Here is a 20,554-nt window from a genome sequence, read left to right as displayed (position 1 = left end):
CAAACGCTTGCTTGACGGAGTGACGTGAGCGTGTAATGAGATCAATAAGCAATCGCTGGTGTGGTCTGGTTTCGCAGTGCTTTGACAGGAGACCCCTGATACGCTGATTGGAAACAATTAGCATCAGTGAGCAGCGCTAACGTGGTTTTGAGTGATGACGGTGATGATGAGTGCATGTTTGAATTCACGTGTGTGAGTGTGTGGGTGGGTGAGTCATCATCATCCAAGCCCAGAAGTCCCATCTCTCTCCCTCTAACACACACACACACACACACGCGCACACACACACACACACACACACACACACACACACACACACACACACACACAAACACACTCAGGGGCAAACCATGCATACACAGGCAGCTTTGCCAAATCCTTTTGGCAAGCTAGTTGTTTTGAGTGGGTAAACAGTGCTTCTTGGGGTCACTATGAACCAGTTGGTATAGAAAACATCATGTGCTGTGTCATCAGTTAAACTATCTTCTATAAGGAATACAACACAATTAGAGTATTGAGCATCAACATTAAAGTACAAGCAAGTTGACTTCAATGACAAGCCTTTGTCAGAAGCCTGACATGCTACAACAGGGAGCATTGATTTAGTATGATTGGTTTTAAAATGAGATGATTGCGATATCACCAGGTGAAAAGAGGTGATATGAGGAAATGACTGTATATATCAGCTCAGATACATTATATGCTCCTTTGTTTTCACTTCAATTATTCACATTATACAGTAGTTCATCTTGGTAATGGAACCATTTCTGTATTCTACTGTGCGTTGTCTAAATTTTGATTTGTCATCATCACTCTCTATACTTGTATATGTGCTATGCCTCTCTCTGTTTTTCTGCCTCAGCTGGGATCTAGTAAGAACAGTTGCTGGCCAGTAGGGGTTTTGGTCTGGCTTGCTGGGTTCTTCAGGACTGGAGTGTCTGAGTCGTGACAAACAGAGATGCGTGTGTGTGTGTGTGGGGATAGTCTCCCAGTGTGTTTCAGTCCTGTAAACAACCCCAAATGCTTTCACATTGATAACATGGATTTCATGTAAAGTTAAAGAGCAGTTCAAGAAAAACAATGAGGATATCAAAGTACACTGTCGTGGAGAAGGAATTTCCCCCTGCGGTGATAATGATAGTGATGTTATTGCCTTTTTTTTAAAATTACTTTTAATTGTATTGCTATATAAATAAGCTCTATTGTTGTTTTTTAAATGACAAAGATGAAAGTTTTAAAACTAATGAAATATTTGTTTATTGTTAAATGCAGAACACAGAAGAGCAATGAGGCACAGCGGGTTTTATTCAGCTGAGACGCTTTGGTTGCATGTGTATTAATTTCTCCTCCATTGATATTGTTCAGCATTTATAGCCTACATGTAGGATATGACGATTGGTCTTTGTGGTATTTGTCCCTCCCCTCCTCCATTGTGATTGACTACAGGGTATAAAAGTGACACTGACAAGCGCAGCGTTTTACCCAAAGTTTAAAATTTTTCAACTTTTGGCAACCAGAAAAAAACAAACAAACGTACGGCGCTCAGCGCAGAATAGACGCTCAGCACCTCGTCATCATATACATCGTATATCATATTTCCATGTTGTACCTGTGCCAACATAGGGGGCTGCCGAAGAAATCACTATGGTTTTAAATGGTATTTATCTTGTTATATTAATGAGATTGATGCAGCACTACCGTAGATGTCATTTAGAAGTAGTCAAGATGAACATAACTCATTTATAATATGCATAATGGACTACAGTGTTTCATGTATTATTTGTTACATTCTACTTTAATTGGGAGAGCATGTAATCACTCTCTAGTACAACGCTCTAATTTGTAACAGATGATAATTGTTCTGTGGTTTGTAGTACGACCAAGTTTGGATCGCTGGTACTCTCTGGATAGAGATGTAGTGTTTTTGCACGTTTTAATATTTCAATTACATGCAAGTCAGGTGAAACTAAAGGTACTGAGGTATAAAGAGTGCATGATGGGATGGGATCCAGCCTTCTTTGGACTTGAAAGATTTTTATTAAATGTGTTAACTATTGTGAAATCACTCAGGTCATTCAGGTCATTCAGGTCATTTATTTAAAAAAAAAAAAAAAAAGACATAACTGCACAATTATATAAAAATAATGGTTTTAAATGTATGGATTTATTCCATATACACAGGAGGCTTGTCCCTGTGAATATGCATATTTTAGTTTTGCATACCGCAAAAACACCCCTGAGACTAGCAGTGTTCATGTAAACAAAAAGAGCTCCCCCTGCAGTGTGCAGTGTGTTTGTGCATGTGTTGGCCATCCCGGCAATGTAACACTCAGACATGTGTGTGTGTGTGTGTGTGTGTGTGAAGATGAACCATATCTTTTTTTTTTTTACCTATGCTGCTATGCTTATATTTGCATGAGTGCAATTAGAAGCAGTCTACTTAAGACTGAATGATGGAGCTGTCAAGGATTATGTGGCTCAGAAGTGCATTAGGCCTCTGTGATTTCCCAGCATCTTATAGACTTGACATGAGAAGTGTATTTGAGCCGTAATGGAGGTCTTCAAGGAACGGCGGAGCACAGAGGAGGATTTAAGGGCCTGGCTAAATGATAGAAGCTGAAGTGTAGTTTGTGATAGAGAGAGAGAGGGACTCATTTGGTTTTCTCGAGTCTGATTTCTGCAGCACTGTCACTGCATCATTACTTCAGTAGAGCACCTTGTTTACCGGCCTGACTCTTAAATAAGCACCAACAAAAAAAGAGCGGCACACACAGTATTCCATGAGGTATTTTACATGATCGTGGAGTTCATTGGGATTCAGCATTACAGTGCTTTTATTCTTCCAAACAACCTCCCTCCCTCCCTCGCATCCTGAGGGGCTCGCATAAAACATGAATCCGCTGTATTAGGCAGATTATCTCATCTGCCATTCAAGATGCAAAGTCATCTCCAGTGGATGACAGTTGCACTGTCAGGTCATCTCATTTTATGCCATTTTATACATCAGCCTACAAACTGTGACAGCTAGGGCGGTCCACAGACACAACACGCACTCGCAGACATGCACACTAGGCCTGGGACCAGTTATTATAATAATAATAATTATTATCAAGAATTAAGCAACATCTATTATTAAAATTACCCATTTCCTTTTGCACAAGAAACACTCTGCACGTTGACGTTATGCAGTCAATTAAATTGAAGATACAGTAAAGCCAAAGCTGTGTTTAAACATTAAAAGTAAAGACAACATTAAAGCTGCAGTTTCCAATTCCATAATACTATACTATTATACTATTACTATTACTACTACTATACTACTATATTGTTGACTTTTGTCAGCCACGGTCACGCTGTACAAAGGGGTAGCACTAGAACTGGCACTTAAACTCTTCCATAAAACCATAATAATAGTTCCCGTTTGGAGCCACGATTGCAGTGTTTTTAAACCCTTCATCATTTTAGTGACCTCCGCTTACTATCTTGTCATCACAGTTTAGCCTGAACTAATAGTAGTATTTGCACGCACTACTACCCAACTACGTAGCTGCTACGTGGCGGGGTAGTAGCGCGTGCATACATTTTTTGTTTCAAAATAAAAATATTACAGCAAAGCCAAAACTTATTTGAAATCCGATTTCAATGATCTCATGGTTAAGGTATTATTTTTGATAGTTTTGTTTTTAAACAAATTTTATTTAATTTTTAAAAAATATTTCAGAGTTTTCTCCGCGTACCACTAGAGGGAGCACGCTCACCACCAGTGGTACACGTACCATAGTTTGAGAACGACTGGTCTACTACAAAACTAAAATTGACCTTGATATTTTGTTGCAGTTTTAAATAAAGTGACATAATCTTAACAAGGTTGCATGACAAGGGACAAAAAAAAAAAATGTAATGCAGTGTGGTGTGAAGCTCCACTGGACTGAATTTTTGAATGCATTTTTATCTGGCCATGTAAAGAAGGTAACCCATAATATGGGAAGCTCTTGTGAGATGGTTAAGGTTAGGTATTGACCTTGAATGCTTAAGGTTAGGATTGGTCATCGGTCAGCGAGTCTTGTGAGAGTTTTCGCATTCTTTTGCACTTTTCCACAGTTTGTAGGTTACCTTCTAAACAACCTTTTTATTTCACGCAGTGGGGATGCAACAGAGAAGAGCATCCTAACTGAGATGCCATATGGCTTTCAAATTAACCTCTGCTGTCCGGTGTGATTACCAGTGTGAAGCTTTCTACATACATGAAACAATTAATCAAAACTAAAGTGCAAAATGCTCAACTTGCTCCAACACAGCAACGGTTAGTTCTTCATTCAGTCTTCCCATTTTTGGCTCTTCTTCATCCCCACTACACCAGCTGTTAGTAACATTAAATGTAGGTCAGAGGAGAGCACACCCCATGATTTCTGCATTGTCTTTAAGTGTCCAAATGAAAAAAAATACTATAAACAGGAGGAAACGGTTAACCTAGCTCTGTTAAAGGTGCCTTCCGAAAACTTCAAAGCTGTCGTATTTAGGGAAAGCCACTCTGAAACTCATCGTCTGACTGTGAAATTGAATTACGGTTTTCTCTTATTGAACAAAAACTGGGAAATGGTTGCAGTGAGGAGACAGATAGAGGGAGGTGGTGGGGAGCTGTATGTAGATCAGCCCTCCAGCTTTAAGGGTGATATGTTCTTTTCTCTTCCTTCATCAGCAGCGCCTGCTCTTCTTTTATTTTTAGATGGGTTGACGGAGAGAGGGATGAAGGGAGGAGGAAGTAAAGGAGAAGACAGCAGGAGAGGAAAAAAAAGAAGTTAGATAGTACTGTATTGTGTCACAGAGTGAACAGGTCTCTGACAGCAGCTTGTGTTTGTATGCTTCTATCTCCAGATTATGGGCCAGCCAGAATGGGACTACAAGAGAGCTCTGAGCAGATCCCAGGTCAGTGCAGCCCTGAGGGAAAGGGGAGGAAGCATGTGTGCGTGCTTGGCATCATTTTTCTTCAGCTTAGTGTAGTAGAATAGCACTTGACTCGTTACTGCGGGATGTTTTTAAGCATTTAATTAGTTTGTGAGTTCACAGATGTGTTCAGATTTGAAGGTTGTTTACTTGAATGCCTGAATAAATGTAAATTGTATTTCTGTTGTGGTAACATTAAGCCCATGAGCTTTTTTGTCTAGTTTAGCTCTCCTAAGGTTGAGGCTCTTACGCCTTCTACTTTAACTAGTTAATTTGCCCCATTAAACCTGTCCAATCTGTACAAGAACTCTTTTAGTTACTAAGTAATTAAGTGTAGTAATTAAGTAGCTTGGTTTCCTCAAATGTGTGAAGTGCTTAATGATATGGCTTTTTTAAATCATGTAGTTTGTGTTGATCATTTGTCAGTCTTTAATGTTACCTGAAAATATAAAATATAGGGCAATTAATCAAATTTCAATTTCAGGTTACAATTTTGGCCTCCATTAAATAATGAAAACAAGATAATCAACATGAAACAGTTATTGTGCCGCATTACGTTTCGCAATGACACTGTCATTTTGTCTTGTACTCTAAACCCAGCGCACCCCTTTCCTGTACAGCGGTGCACATTCACCCCGCTTCGCAGGTCAGGGACAGCCACAGTGTGGGAGGATCCCTTCATGGGAGCTCTCCTTGGTGCTGGCTGAACCTCGGCGGGAGTATTTTCTCCGTTGTGGTGTGCAGCACCTGACTCTAGGTCGGCTTGGAAAGGCTCGGAGTGATGGTGGTGCTTTACAGCACCACTCGCCCGGACCTTGCCGCTAAGGGCCCGTTGTGCGATGAGAAGGCACCCACCCGACCCATCTTGAAACACGGACCCCGTCTCTTTAACCATGTTTGTAGGTGTGACTTTTTTAGCCGTGTCATCACCGATCATATCTATACAACCAATGTGTTTATGATTAAATTGTTTATTAGAGCACAAAGTTCTTCACAGATCTAGCCACTTCATTTTGCTCTCAAAGTGCACCAGATTGATGCATTTAACTTTAATATGTAGGCTACAAAATGTTCTTTTCTAAATACATGAAGTTTCCAAAATCAATGAGTTATTGTGTTAAACAATCGTGGTCTCAATATCGACCAAAATAATCAGGATTTATGAGTTTTGCCATAATTGAGCAGCCCTAGTATAATATTTGTTTTTCATACATATTTCAATTGCCATTTTTCAGCTGGCAGAAATTACAGGTCACTAAGAGGCAGGACAGACAGAACGCCTTAACTGGAGCTTCTTCCCTCTAATTGTATGTGGAGTTATGTCCTATATGTTTTCTTCTTTTTGCATTTATGTCCTCTATGTTTGCACTGATGTTGTATGTGGTGTACCGTTACATCTGTATTTAATTCCACCAGCCTAGCTGTGTGGTAATATAAGAAACTTGAACTTGATGGGATTGTAATTTAAGTTTACCCCATTTTTTTAAAGATGTAATAACAGGAATTGTTATTGACATGCCGAAACAAGATGCTGCTAGTTGAACAGATCACTCGTCCCCCTGTCCGCTAATTATGGCAGGATAACTTCTTTTAATTGTCATGAGCATGCAATGCAAAGTAAATACAGATAATTGGTTAAGAAAGAAAATCTGAAAAATCCAAGTTCATTCATATATATTTGGGGAAAAAAGTCATCAATCACTAGTTTTCACCATGGATATCACTGGTTTGACTTTTCCCACCAGGGCTCCCAGATTTTAAAAGTCGGCATGATCTTTTCAACAAACAATTGAAAACTGTCTTTATTTTATACTCACCACTCACGTAGACTCCACCACTCATTGGTGTAGATTTAAATCATCCATAATATGCAGCTCCAGCTGTAGCCAACAACAATCCTACCATCTTAATAGTCTTTTAATGAATCAATATGAACCTCAGTTTCCTGATGCAGAAAGCAGCTGTTCTGATAATGCACATTACTCGCTGCTCGGTTGTCATGCATCACCTGCTATCACAGGAAACACTTGACAAGTAGTGGGCGTAGTATAACTGTGGCCAACTGAGCCCCGAACAACAATTTTATGGTCCATAGTCGAGTCACTTTGATCTTTGTCCCGATGTATCCTAGCAACCAGGTATTTTCAATACAACTGATTTCAACGTACTGCAGGTCTTCTCATCCCTGAACCACCGGTGAACATTTGCAATTGGCAGATGCAGGCGAGGCAGGGGCGGGTGAGAGGACGGAGGGAGGTTCATGAAGCAGCAGAGGAATCGAGAGCAGAGCAGAGGAGAGGGCGAGGAAGTGTGTGTGGACTACATTATTCAAATGTCAGCTGCTTTGGATTGAGATTCTTACGACGGTGACATTTGAACAAGGGTTAAAGGAAGGAAAGGGAGCATATAGAGTTGTCGTATCATATCTATAGCAATCTATAGCGAGATCAGGAGGAGTGAGCGGTTGTGTTCAAGCAGAACACGAATGATGCAGAGAAGACACTCAGCAAGTATCATGGGACGCCACCAGGACAACACACGTCCTCCTAAACAGGTTCAGTATTGGTTTAACTGGAGTCTCTCCTCCTCTTAGTCTGGGTGCTGTATGTACATGTGCTTTGTCTGTGTGTGTGTGTGTGTGCAGGACAAGGAAAGCCATTTAATCAGTAATGATGAGCTGGTTTAAATAGGACAACTTGAAGCGATGTCTAAATTAAGCTTCTTGAGTTTTTAGGTCAATTACGCATGTGAGAGACTGGTGTTCGTAAGCAGGGGAGTGAACTGATGAGAGATTCAGTGTCACTCTTACTGTTCTTAGATGGGTTCTATTTAGTGAGCAGCGTGTCCTTTTAAGGCTGGATGTGTTATAGATCTCACAGCAACACAATGGTTTGCATAGTTTCATTATCTTCAACACAACACGTGAAGGAGAGATTGCATCGATATCTATTGATTTTGTGTCAGCACCACTTTTGCAACATTGTGAATATGAGAGATTGCAAAATGACAAACAAATGGTACAGTCTCTGGCGTTCACACATCTTGACCAGCTCAGAAAGCACATCTTAGCTACCCCTGTGCACCCTCCAAAACATATACCTCGTCCATTGTTACTAAATCAATAGAAACATTTGTTAACGATTAATAGCCTCGCAACTGTGAGGCGCTCCCGCTCGGCAGTCCTGCAACTGATCTGCGATCATCCTCCTGTATCCAGAACATGAACTTGGCCTCTGGCACGCTTCATCATTAATTCTTAAAGCAGAGAGAGGTGCGAAGGATTTCTGTACTGTTTTGGTGTAGTAGTACGGAGACAATGGGCAGCTCCCCTCTCACTGTAGTGCTGTATTTACAGTTGTTGTAGATGAGACTGTGGAGGAGCTCAGCTGGCCTGCTCGAGTGAGCTGTCCTCTTTTTCACTTGACTGGCCATGGCCTGCCTGTGGACTCAGCTCCTCTCTTTCTCTCTCTCTCGCTCTGCCCGTCACTCTCTTTATCTCTCTCTCTCTCTCTGCTCTCCCCATCTGCCTTTATGCCTGATCTGCCTACATATCTCCTAACTGTCTCTCAGGAGAGGATTGGGGGATGGGGGCGCAGAGGGAAAACTGAAATAGTGGGCAATAGCAAAGAAAGAAGAGGGGAAATAGGAGACTGGAGGAGACATAATTGCAAGAGGGAGAGAGAGAGAAAAGGGGCGATAGTGTACATACCATGATCATAACATAGACATCCATCTACGCTCAAAGGGAATAGTCCCACCAAGTAAATTTGTATAATTACTAATCATAATATCTCATAACATTTAATATGAGACACATTCACATTAACAAGTAACATTTCAGTGACTTGTTTTTAGACAATGCATCTTGAATATATGTTAAGTGATAAAATATTACTTTTGAGAACTGCAGGCTCATTATGACACAACACGTCTTAATACTAGTTAAATTTAGCTCAAAATGAGTTTCCCCAGCTAATTTCAAGATCTCTTTTTATCTTGAAAGGCCAGAATATTACATCTTATTTCAAGAAATCTTACCAAGAGAATTTTCACTTGTTCCATTGGTAGATTTATTTTACTTATTACAAGTAAAACACCTTTTATTCATTGTTTTTTGTTTTTACTTATTTTTAGAGTGGCTTTTTTCTAGTTTTCTAGTGTGCGTGGTGGTCAGGCATGATGACTGGAATCAAAACATTTAAAGCATTTTAAATGGGCTGTCTTCAAGTCAGTGTTATTCTGTGCATGCATGGGTGGACTTCTTTATATACGTTTCTTGTGCTAGATCGCCTTTTAAATGATCAAATGTTAAGGTCATTTAAAAGAGACAAAAATATTAAGGGGATTTCCAGAGGTGACGATTTCTTTCATTGCTACTTTCTGACTTTTCTTTGCCAAAAAAAACCCCAATATAATGCAATTTATTTAAATTAAAAATGTCCAGCAATAATTGTTATAAAGCCGTTTTTGTTGATGCTGTATCAGACATATATTGAGTCATTGTCATTAGGGCGGCAACTGACAATTATTTTCTTGATTAATTGGTTTGGTTTATATAAATGTCGATCAGACAAGACCAAGATGGCGTCGTCAAATGTCTTGTTTTGTTCACAACTCAAAGATATTCAGTTTACTGTCATAGAGGAGTAAAGAAATCAGAAAATATTCACATTTAATAAGATGGAATCAGAGACTTTAGACCTTTTTTTCTTAAAAAATTACTCAAACTGATTAATCTATTATAAAAATAGTTGGCAATTATAAAAATAGTTGGCAATTATAAAAATAGTTGGCGACTAATCCATTAATTGTTGCAGCTCTACAATTTAATTATATTAAATATTCCAGCAATAACTGTTATGAAGCCTTTTTTTATGCTGTATCAGACATAAATTGACTCAATATCTATATATATGTCATTTTGTAACGTATATAAACGTTTAAGGTGTGACCACATATTGTACAGTATGTATCCAACCCTACTCTGAATGGATGTTGGTTTACCTTTTGACATTGATGATGTTATATGTCTTCGACTACTGATCCGAATCAGGCGGTCTATTTTTAGGAGCTTGTGGTACACTGATCCTATTTTCCTTATCTACGTTCATCATCATAGACCAGTGTTTAATATTGTCTTCTGTTACAGTGCACTGCATTTGTTGAGGGATTATGACCCATCTTTCTGTGCGCAGCATGTACTGTATTACTCTGAAAGCCCGACAGAGTCCCAAGAGGCAATTCTGGTACATGCATGCCTCTGTGTGTGTGTGTGTGTGTGTGTGTGTGTGTGTGTGTGTGTGTGTTTGTGTGTGTGTGTGTGTGTTTGTGTGTGTGTGTGTGTGTGTGCGTGTGTGTGCGTGTGTGTGTGTGTGTGTGTGTGTGTGTGTGTGTGTGTGTGTGTGTGTGTGTGTGTGTGTGTGTGTGTGTGTGTGCGTGCGTGTGTGTGTGTGCCCACTGTTGATTTACTCATTGACCATGGCTCTGCCTGCTGTCTCCTGTGGGCCTTTATGCTGGGAGGAATCGATAACCTTCTCCCTCGCCTCGCCTCTCCACTGTGTCTCTACGAGAACGGCGCTCTGTAGCGCTCCATCAGCTCAAATGCTTATGCATGTTGCTCTGAATGAGCTTGCAAATGCACACATATACTTTATTCTTTTTTAAAAATGCTCAAATATCAGGATTATAACAGAGAAAAGTGCCATAAAAACAGCTGCAACACACACACACACACACACACACACACACACACACACACACACACACACACACACACACACACACACACACACACACACACGCACGCACACACACACACACAGGCACACGCTATCTCAGTCTCTCCCTGACATTAGCTGAACAGAGACCATTACTGCCAGGTAATGGGTGAATGTCACAATAGCAGGATGTCATAAAGCTCTGGAGTGGTCTAATGGGTTTTGTTCAGGTTGAGGTGACACATGCACACTCGCACATGCACACACACAGACACGCGCTCTTCCAGGAAACTATCTTCCTAGGTGCTTGATGCATTTACTCATCACATCGCAGCCCCCGAGCTCCGACATGTTTGAAGAGCTAATACAATCTGTTTAAGGAAGCAAATTATGTGAATCATCAGTCACTTTGTTTGAATACAGAGGGGTGGATTTGCTGTTGTTAACTTGTATATTCCCCCTTTACTCCCCTTTGCACATCTTTTTCTACCTTTAGCTCTGCCAGAGACAAATATATGTATGAGGTACAGAAAAGTGATAGTGTGAGTAGAAGAGGTAAACTCCCCAGCTCAGGATATGAGAAACCAATGAATGAAATCACAACAGAGGTGAAAACGTTAGGCACGGATACAAGCAGAGTGGCAAAAGCAGAGGTCGCTGCCAGTCGCCGAGCCCGGTAGCCTCGGGAGGTAGGCAGATGGGAGAGCGAAGGCTTATGGATGGAGTGATCACGTGAGTTCTTCATGTGTTGGCACAGTGGGGGAGAGTCAGTTCATGTTTGAATGTCTTGATTAACTCACTCTAGCAATCCTCCATTGTTCCATGAACTCTCCTATCATTTCCATTTCACAACCTGTTTTGGTTGCGATTTGCTTTCCTCAAGGTGTCAAGAGTAGAAACCATAGACTGTATAGAAAAAGTGGACATAGTCACTGTGACGTCACCAAACTGGTTTGTGGACTGCTGTTTTGAAGCCTCGAGTTCGTCATTTTGACCGTCGCCATCTTGGTTTTTTGCAACCAGAAGTGACACAAGAGGTACAACCGAACGCTGAATAAGACATTTTTAGGTGACCAAAATGTTATAACTAACTTCCAGGAACTGAAAACACACTGTGAACGGGTTAAAGTAAAGCATGGACAACTTCCAGACCGGACAACACCGTGGTAGTGACCTGTCAATCACAAGTTATCCACGCCCTAAAGCATACCCTGCTTTATGGTCTATTTAACTCTAAATGGGACCATAATTTACTAAATGAACATCATGCTGTATTGAAGAAGACTTGAAACTACCGATTGAGACCATAAACTCATGTTTACAGTGTTTACTGAGGTAATAAATCAAGTGAGAAGTAGGCTCATTTTCTCATAGACTTCTATACAATCAGACTTCTTTTTGCAACCAGAGGAGTCGCCCCCTGCTGGCTGTTAGAAAGAATGCAAGTTTAAGGCACTTCCACATTGGCTTCACTTTACAGACCCCGGAGTTTCCCACTGTTAGAGACAGATTCATTAAAGGAGATATCTATTATCAGCTCAATGCAGATTGTTATCCAATTCATGTTGGTTAAAACATTAATTTAAGAGATAAGGTTCATGCAAAGTTCAGCAGCAATTTTTATCATCAGGCTACGCTGTGTTTTCCCCAACAGATTTGTTTCCAAGACTAAACAGCAGACAATAGTGAAGATGCTGTTGGGAATAACTGTTTTATTCTTTAACATACCCTTTCTCCACTATATGGCTTTCTCATATTTCATTGATAACCACATTTTTTCAAATTCATCCTCAAAGCTTCACACACATATCAGTACCAGCACTGGTCCAAAAGTTCCTAAAAATGTTCCTCCGAATAAGAGTCTACGTTAAAATTGAGGCGTGAACACACATCCCGATAATTGAACCAACTGAAATGTGTCTGTTGCGCTGAGGAAAACTGCCAGGTACTGACAGCTGGCATCGAATGTGTGGTCAGATTTGTAATCTTGTTTACATATTTGTTGATCAGACAGTTCCTGATTAAGTCAAAATGTAAGACTATTTTCCTAAGGCAAAGGCTTGTACGGCTGCTTGACTTGAGATTTAACATGTGAGAAGTGTTTTTCTTCTTTTCTTGAATGAAAAAAGAGTTTTGCAAAAACAACATGTCAAAGTAAGTTATCAATAAAGGTTTCAGTATGAGCACTAGTATCGACAAGCAAGCACCGCTAGTGTTTGGCTGAAGACAGGCGCTTCCAGTCACTATAGTAAAAAATAGGCAATGTTTCGATTGTGATTGTGATTCAAACTTTAGCTTTCTGGTACAGTCACTGCCAGTCATTCCCATCACGACTATTTTAAACACACAAAGCTTTTATGATTGAAACTAGAAGTGTCAACATCACAGGCATGAGTGGGAGAAACACTACTTTGAAAAAAATATCTGGAAATGGCAAGTAAACAGAGAAGCTGTGTGATCTGCCACAAGTTTGACAGTATTATTATATAACACAGTTCATGCAGGGTTCAGTGGGGAGCCACAGCTCAGCAGAGTTCACTCAGAAAGTTCACTCACCTCCAACTCTCTCTGCACTCACTGTTGCCTCCGTCTCTTCTATTTAACCAAATGTTGTGTTTTTATTTAATTTTTTCACAGATTCCTCAGAAGTTGCGACAGAAATGTGCAAAGCAAATGTTGTGTTCAAAGGTTATCAGTGACATTGCTACGTTACTCATAAGTAAATGACACATAATTCACCTTAAAAACACAATTTATCTCATCGCTGACAGCCGTGACACATAAACATGTGTCATATCGTTTATATCGTAATATATTATTCTTTTAGAAATACTGTCCATTCATTATTACCTCCTTTAAACCAAACTTTTTGGACTTCGCTCCAGCTCTGCTCTAACTAGCTTTGTTTGAGGGCGTGCCAAACTATCCATTATGCAAATATTTAACTTGGTGACATCACCACGTTACGGAAGAAAAGGCAGGACTTCAAACAAGGCGTTTCAGGCGGGCAGTTCGAGAGCAGTGTTTCTGTCGGGGAGAGTAACTCCCTTTGGCGTGGACTTTGGGTTTTGTAACTTTGCAGATCTTTTACATGCACAAAAAACTATACAATACACTAAAGGAAAGGGAAAAAGCATAATAGGTCCCCTTTAAGTTTTCCATGATTGCATTGTTGCAAGATATGTGAGTTAAATCCAAAATCTACAGTATCGACTCCTTTTTCTTCATGTACCATTGTGTCTTTAGCTTTCTCCACATTCACATGTATGGATTGACATTGCTTATTACAATTGCTAAATGTTGCATGCATGCACTTATATATACTGTACACGTATATAGGTGTATGTGTGTGTATGTGAGCGTGGAAATTGATTATAAGCTAAAGAGGAGCTGATTAGCACATGTTGACATTAACAGTGGAATCCATTACGGAAGCCTAACATGGTTGACCTTTGACATAGACGAGCCTTTGGGCTTGTCCGTCAATATGATGAATCAGTGACAGCTAAATGTAGGCGGGAGGGGGTGGCGTGTGTTATTCTTTATAGGAATATTGTAGGATGTCTATTGATGATGTTTGTATGGCTATGATATGTTTAAAATAATGTCATTATTCCTCACCAACCTCTACATGTTAAACCCAGGTAGCCATCATGCTACTACCTTTATTTTCAGTCACATTTTTAGAATTTCACATCAGCTGACCAAGCTGTTGCTACACCGACTGACAGGATGTCAGTTCCTTCTGGGACTGTAAAATATTTAATTCAGTATAAAGACAGATGCTCACACACAAAGCCCAGTACATACGCTGTCTCTAAACATATCCTCTTTCTCTCTCAGGTATAGAGATAAAGAAGTGGTGTGCGTCAGTGCGGTGTGACGTTTGTTCACCGCGTCATCATTGCATTACACCAGAAAAGATGAACAAAGAATGATTATCTCATCCTCCATCTCTTCCTCTTTTCTCTTCTCCAGTCGTCGGGCACCAGCGTGGTGGTGGACATCGCGGTGATGGGCGAGGCCCACGGTCTGATCTCAGACCTGCTGGCTGACCCCTCGCTGCCCCCGAACACCTGCAGCTCTCTGAAGGCCGTCAGCAACCTCCTCAGCACCCAGATCAGCCTCCAGCCGCTCCACCGGCCTCGCATCCCCGCAGACACACACACCTGCTCTGACTCCGAGGACGGGCCGGACAAAGCAGAGAGACTGGCCATCCCAAAGGTTTGTCTTCCTTAAAAATGTGTTTTTGTTCATTCTTGTGTCTTTGGTTAGATGTTTGAGATAATATCCAATGGCTGAACCACAATTTCAAATTCTGATGTAAGGATCTGAATTGGAAGTTCACTCAGCAGCTAATAGGAAGCATTGATTGGCCACCCAGAATGACTTAGAAGCCTCAAGACTAATTGTAAGAATTACAGCAATTGTGCTCAATCAAATTATTCTGTTGTATAGAGCTGATTAATACAGAAAATCAAAAAGTCATTATGCAACGTTAGGGTCGGGACCCCCCAAATGATCCCCAGATAAATCCGAGGCATCACTTTATGAATGAGAAGATCAGAAAGAAACAAGATATTATTTTTGGCTCTCTAATTTTTGCTTTTTTTCTTCTTGTGCAGTACTAAATATGCTTTCACCTCCCCAGGCCTCTACACTGCTCACGTTAAATAATCTGAGAAGTAGAAATCGCTTCTTGGTTGAACTGCTCACAATTCATTTCAACACTTTATTAGACCATAACCTGTGGTGTGGGTCACAATTAGTACTCCAAAGATTTAGCATCACACTACTATGATCTATTTTTCAGACTCACGATTGACAATTAAAAAAGAAAAATCTAAATCAAATGCAGCAGAACCAGAGATATCGTCTTTTTTTTATTCAAAGAATTCTTCTTCCTTTGTCAAAACTTGGCACCTATATTACCCATAATGCACCTCGACCGCTGACTGTTCTGTTGGAAATTCAGGTGTGTTATGCTTGCAGCGGCTAAAGCAGCTTCTAACCTGAAGCAGAAATGGGAAGTGGGCTAGAGAGGACTGGTACACTCATGTCTCTCTAAAGGCCCTGACACTCCAAGACGAGGGTCGGTCATCTGCCAATTTCGGGCTGTCGGTGAGCGTCTGTTGCCCTAGTTTTTGCGTTGTGTCCCGCACCATTGGCTCTAGTCTGCCTTTGTTGGAAGCTTTTAGGCCAATTCAGCATGTTGAATCGGCGGCGGAGTCTGTCAGTGAGAGAAATCACTCTGATTGGCTTTTCAGCTTAAACGAATCAGTGCACAAGAAGAAAAAGGAAGTGAGGAAAGCAAGCCAACTAGTAAAGTCAAGAGGACACACACCGAAGTTTCTTCTAATTTTTCATCTTCATCTCATCTGATCATTCCAATACACGGATAATATTCACAACAGCATGGCCATCTGGAATGAAGCTAAGTGGTGAATGAGAGTGGTGTGAAAATGGTCAGCAAACACCGCTTTGTTTCTTGTACATATCATAACAACAGCTCGTATAACCGCCGTCTTCGGTCTTCCGGTTTCCCTTTTTTAATGACGAATACAGACTTCCGCTCCCTGCTGGTAGGGAGAGTTACTTTATCTCACGCAGGCGCAGAACAAACATAATATTTGGCCGTTGGCTGTCGTCTTTGTGGTGTGTTCGAGTGCAACTTTTTGGCCAAGACAGTTCCTTGCCGCTAGTTCATTGATGTCGGTTTGGTGTGTCTGGGCCTTAACTCCACACCCACAGATTCTTGAATTCTTCAGACCCAACTAACGCTGCCTCGGGTGACATCACTCGAGGCAATTTAGCAACTTTTTTCACATATGTAGTAGAGCAGTGGGGTTCCCATTTAAACTTAAACATTATAAACAAAACTATCTCTGAATTAGTGAAGTTAGATGTATTAGCATAAGTGTGTTCGTAGAAACAGACCCAGTCGTATCAAAGTTTAGTTTTGTTGTATGCTGCAGTACACGTCAACACACGTGTACGCCCAGGTGTACCTCTTCCTGCATTCATCACCCCCCCATCTCCTCCCTCACTGCTGGCGTAGTGCTGGGCTGTAATGTAGCTAACAATGACGCACATGCTTCCAGAGGGCTTTTTAATGTTTTACAAGGCCAGTGCTTCAAAATGTATGCGTGCACTTAAGGCGGCAAGGAAACTAAATAAAGCGTGTGATGCAATGCTGGATAGCCCACCAGGAAAGTGACAAGCAGCTTTAACGCTGCCTGAGTGCACTCAAATGCTCGGCCCATGTAGTGAAACTCAATGAGGTGCCGTCTCATTTTAGCTCATTGAGGATTTGTGAGTCTGCATGAAGCAATGGGTTAAAGTTGGTGATTCAGCTCACCTTGTTGAATGGCTCTGAACTAAGGACAGAAATAGCTATATAAAGGTAATAATAAGAAATGCTGATGACTGAGGTGCATTTGTTACTCTGGTTTTGACTTAGCTTAACGGGACAGCAAAACACTTTGTTTCATTTCTTGTTCTTGTCTTTTTCTTGGTTTAACTCCAGCAGTTCTGGCTATTTGTCAAGTTTATAGCAGCTCTTAAACATTGAAGCACACTTATAATAATACTTCATATTACAGCTACACATTTTCCAAAGCACACCATAGGGGTTTATATTTATTTCACTATTTCAGACTTTATATAAAACGTCCAAACGATAACATGCAGCAATCCATCACAGCCAACATCCCGTCTCCTTCTGTTATTGTCAGCTACATTATTGCATAATAATGCAGTGCAGATGTTTCAGATCTGCACTTAAAGCTGTATTACAACACAGTAATACAATTCACAATAGCAAAAGAAGACATGATGTTCACGGTGATTGATTACCACCAAATGCCTGTTCTCTCGCTCTCTCTCTCTCCTACTCTGTCCTTCGTTCACACACGACTAGATGCCTTTTGATTAGCTGTCATTCACTGTAGTGGGGACGTATACCACAGAGCACTATGAGTTCATGTGTGTGTATGTGTGTGTGTTTATCTGCCTAAGAATTGAACAGACAAAGAGGGATGGGACATGATTTTTAAGAATCTTGAAATTTGATCCTCTGCTGCCCTCTATAGTCCTTTCTGCTTACCATTCTCTCTCCCACATGCTGTTTAAAAAACAGGAATGGGCTGGAAGAAAAAATATGGCATCCTTCTAGTTTGATGTCTTTACCTTTTTGATGGAGGAGAAAAGGAGGCACAACAGTTGCTCTGTAGGAAAATACAGCTCTATTTATTGGTTAAAACATGCCCCCGAGACTGAAACGTCACTTTAACTGCTAAATAGAACTATATTTGTAGTATTTGGATACTAGACCATTACAGCAGCAATTAAATCAAATACAAAGGTGATATACTGTGTATAAGAATATAGTCACATTAACAATATTCACTTCATGAATACATATACAATACATACTGTATCATAACATATCCTTTTCATACAAACACAGAGACATGGACATATCTTTCCAATAAGATGCAAATATTTGTAGCTTTTAATTGAAAATCCTTCAATTTTGAGATCCTGTCCAGTGCCAGTACACTGATGGTGTCCTGCCTGCCTCATCCACCCCGTTTGTTTATCTGCGTTACAGCGTCTAAGACGGAGTCTGCCCCCAGGATTGCTTCGGAGAATCTCCTCAACTTGGACCACGACCACCTCAGCTACGGGGCTGCCTACCATCGAACCAGGCCCTGTACGCCGAGACCGCTCAGCCAGCATCAAACACACCACAGACAGGTAACTCTCATTCACTCACTCACTACAATCAAAGAGGATTACAGTAACTTTGACAGTGATGGGTTTTGTTTTTATATTAAATCAGTGAATCATGGAACAACTCCGTGATGATGACCATCTCAAAGAGTCGCTCCATGTCTGCCTCCTGTGCTGTCTCCGTCACCTCCAACCACCTCTTCAGCAAACCACTGGGAAGACCAGGTAATTGATGTGACTTAAAAACATAGCAAGGAAAAAAAAATACTCAATTCAAAAGCAATTGATTGAGATAAAGATAAATAAATACTAGCATCAAAAGCAAATTACGTAAAGACTGAAACATTAGAGTCGGTGTTGCTCTCTTTTTCAGGTTTCCCCCCCTCCAACGTATCACCTCTGGGCTCTCCGTGCCCGTCTCCTCCCACCCAGGGCACGCCTGCCTCCAGCCCTACCATCAAGACGTGTTCAGTGCAGCTTCCTGAGCCGATTGGGCCCCTGACAGAACGGACCCCTGGCTCTGTGGCCTCCAAGAGCCACCACAGAGCCTTAACTCACAGTCAGAGCGCCCCGAGCTCCACCACCCCTCATTGGCGGCCTCCATCACTCTGCGGCAGGTAACATACATGCGATCACGCACTGGATTAATTCTCCTGTTACATTTCGATGAGCAGTTGACAGTTAGCACATTAGCAAACAAATACAGTGCAATATTAATTCTTATTAATTTGTGAGATCCAGTGTATGGATCAAGCCCACGTGTGACCAATATCCTGGCGCGCTTTAAACAAATGGAATGAACTAGCATGTATCCCCTGAATGTGTCGGTGTTTCTCTGTTCTCTTTCCATCAGCTGTGGCAGGCCGTTCAACAATCGACTTAATGGGGTAGACTCTGTCGACAAAGTGGACAGAATACCCCACCCAGGTAAACAGCAGAGTGTGATAGCAGCCTATGAGTATGATATACAAGAAAATGCTTCCAGAATTTAACCTGATTGATAAACATAGACTATTCTTCCAGCTTATTTTCTAGCTTGATAATTTGATTTACTCAGATTGACCTTCTCCACAACTGCCCTCATTGTAGCTTTTTATAATCATCAAATCGCACGTGTTTAACTTGTGTAACGTCTCCCTAGATGAGCGTGCCGTAGCTTCTTCGGACTATGACAGCACCTACGACAGCACCTACGAGACCAACCACAGTGACAGCAGCGACTTTGCACAGAATGAAGAGGAGGGAGAGGGAGGCAAGAAGCTGCCTGAAGCGAGGCAAGGTTGCAGGGAGTATCTGGCCGAGGGCATCGTTCTTCACCCTCTCCTGCCATCACCAGAGGTAGGCAATCGGAGCGCTTGGTAGTCTCAGTTATTATCTCTAATGTGCTTTAATGTGCTTCAAATCCCTCCAAAGACAACAGGAAACAAAGATGGATCATATCTTTCGATTAGGTTTTACAATGATTTAACCATTATTTACTGTCATATACTGCTCTATAAACAGCATACCTTTTTCTAAAATGCTTTCCCAAAATGCTGGAAACCAAGCAGTGGTGCAGTCGGATCGTGTATATCTCCAGAGTGAATTGTGAAATGACCCTAAGCTTGTTGTTGAGCATCAAACTGTGGTGACTTAAAAAAATGTTTACTGTACTTGCAAGTACTTATCAGTATTTTTCTGACCTTTGCCTGACAGGAAAAGCCCATCTTGGCCGAGGAGCCTGTGGTGGAGCCGGAGCTGGAGCCTCTGATGAGTCAACTCAACAACTGGAACTTTCCCATTTTCAGTCTCGTGGAGAAGACCCACGGCAAGACGGGCTGCATCCTCAGTCAGGTAAACACTCATTAGTGAGGAAACTTTGAAGCCCATATGACATTTATTTAATGAAAACACATCAATACTGATTCAATTAAAAGGAACTCATATTGACGGAAATGTTCACAGGTTTGTAATTAGCAGCTTAATGTGGCAATGAGGGACATTAGCTGTCATTTTAAGCTTGCAACAACAACAACAGCACTAGAAAATCAGTGATGCATGCAGTGTTGGCCAATCAGATCCAAAAACAATTCGATGTTAGTGGATACTAGACATTTTGGTAACACTTTATAATAACCATTATTAATAAATTGTAAATTGATAGTTAATTCAACTTAAGT

General features: G+C 41.0%; 1 protein-coding gene across 3 annotated transcripts in view; it reads left to right on the top strand.

Annotated features, from left to right (window-relative positions):
* The window catches only part of LOC141771527 (cGMP-inhibited 3',5'-cyclic phosphodiesterase 3A-like), a 57,981-nt gene that overhangs the window by 27,265 nt on the left and 10,162 nt on the right, over window positions 1-20,554 (top strand). The window contains exons 2-9 of one of the 3 annotated variants that reach the window (XM_074641905.1): window positions 4,876-4,926; window positions 14,640-14,885; window positions 18,274-18,419; window positions 18,505-18,620; window positions 18,769-19,012; window positions 19,249-19,322; window positions 19,537-19,733; window positions 20,091-20,228. In XM_074641905.1, coding sequence (XP_074498006.1) covers window positions 4,876-4,926; window positions 14,640-14,885; window positions 18,274-18,419; window positions 18,505-18,620; window positions 18,769-19,012; window positions 19,249-19,322; window positions 19,537-19,733; window positions 20,091-20,228 — 1,212 coding nt within the window. Of the gene's footprint in view, window positions 1-4,875; window positions 4,927-7,314; window positions 7,499-14,639; window positions 14,886-18,273; window positions 18,420-18,504; window positions 18,621-18,768; window positions 19,013-19,248; window positions 19,323-19,536; window positions 19,734-20,090; window positions 20,229-20,554 lie in introns of those variants that run through there. The other 2 variants (XM_074641907.1, XM_074641906.1) reach the window with 2 other exon arrangements.

The sequence above is a fragment of the Sebastes fasciatus genome, chromosome 7 (genome assembly GCF_043250625.1).
Source record: "Sebastes fasciatus isolate fSebFas1 chromosome 7, fSebFas1.pri, whole genome shotgun sequence".
NCBI lineage: Eukaryota > Metazoa > Chordata > Actinopteri > Perciformes > Sebastidae > Sebastes > Sebastes fasciatus.
This window is presented reverse-complemented; position numbering and strand designations above follow the sequence as displayed.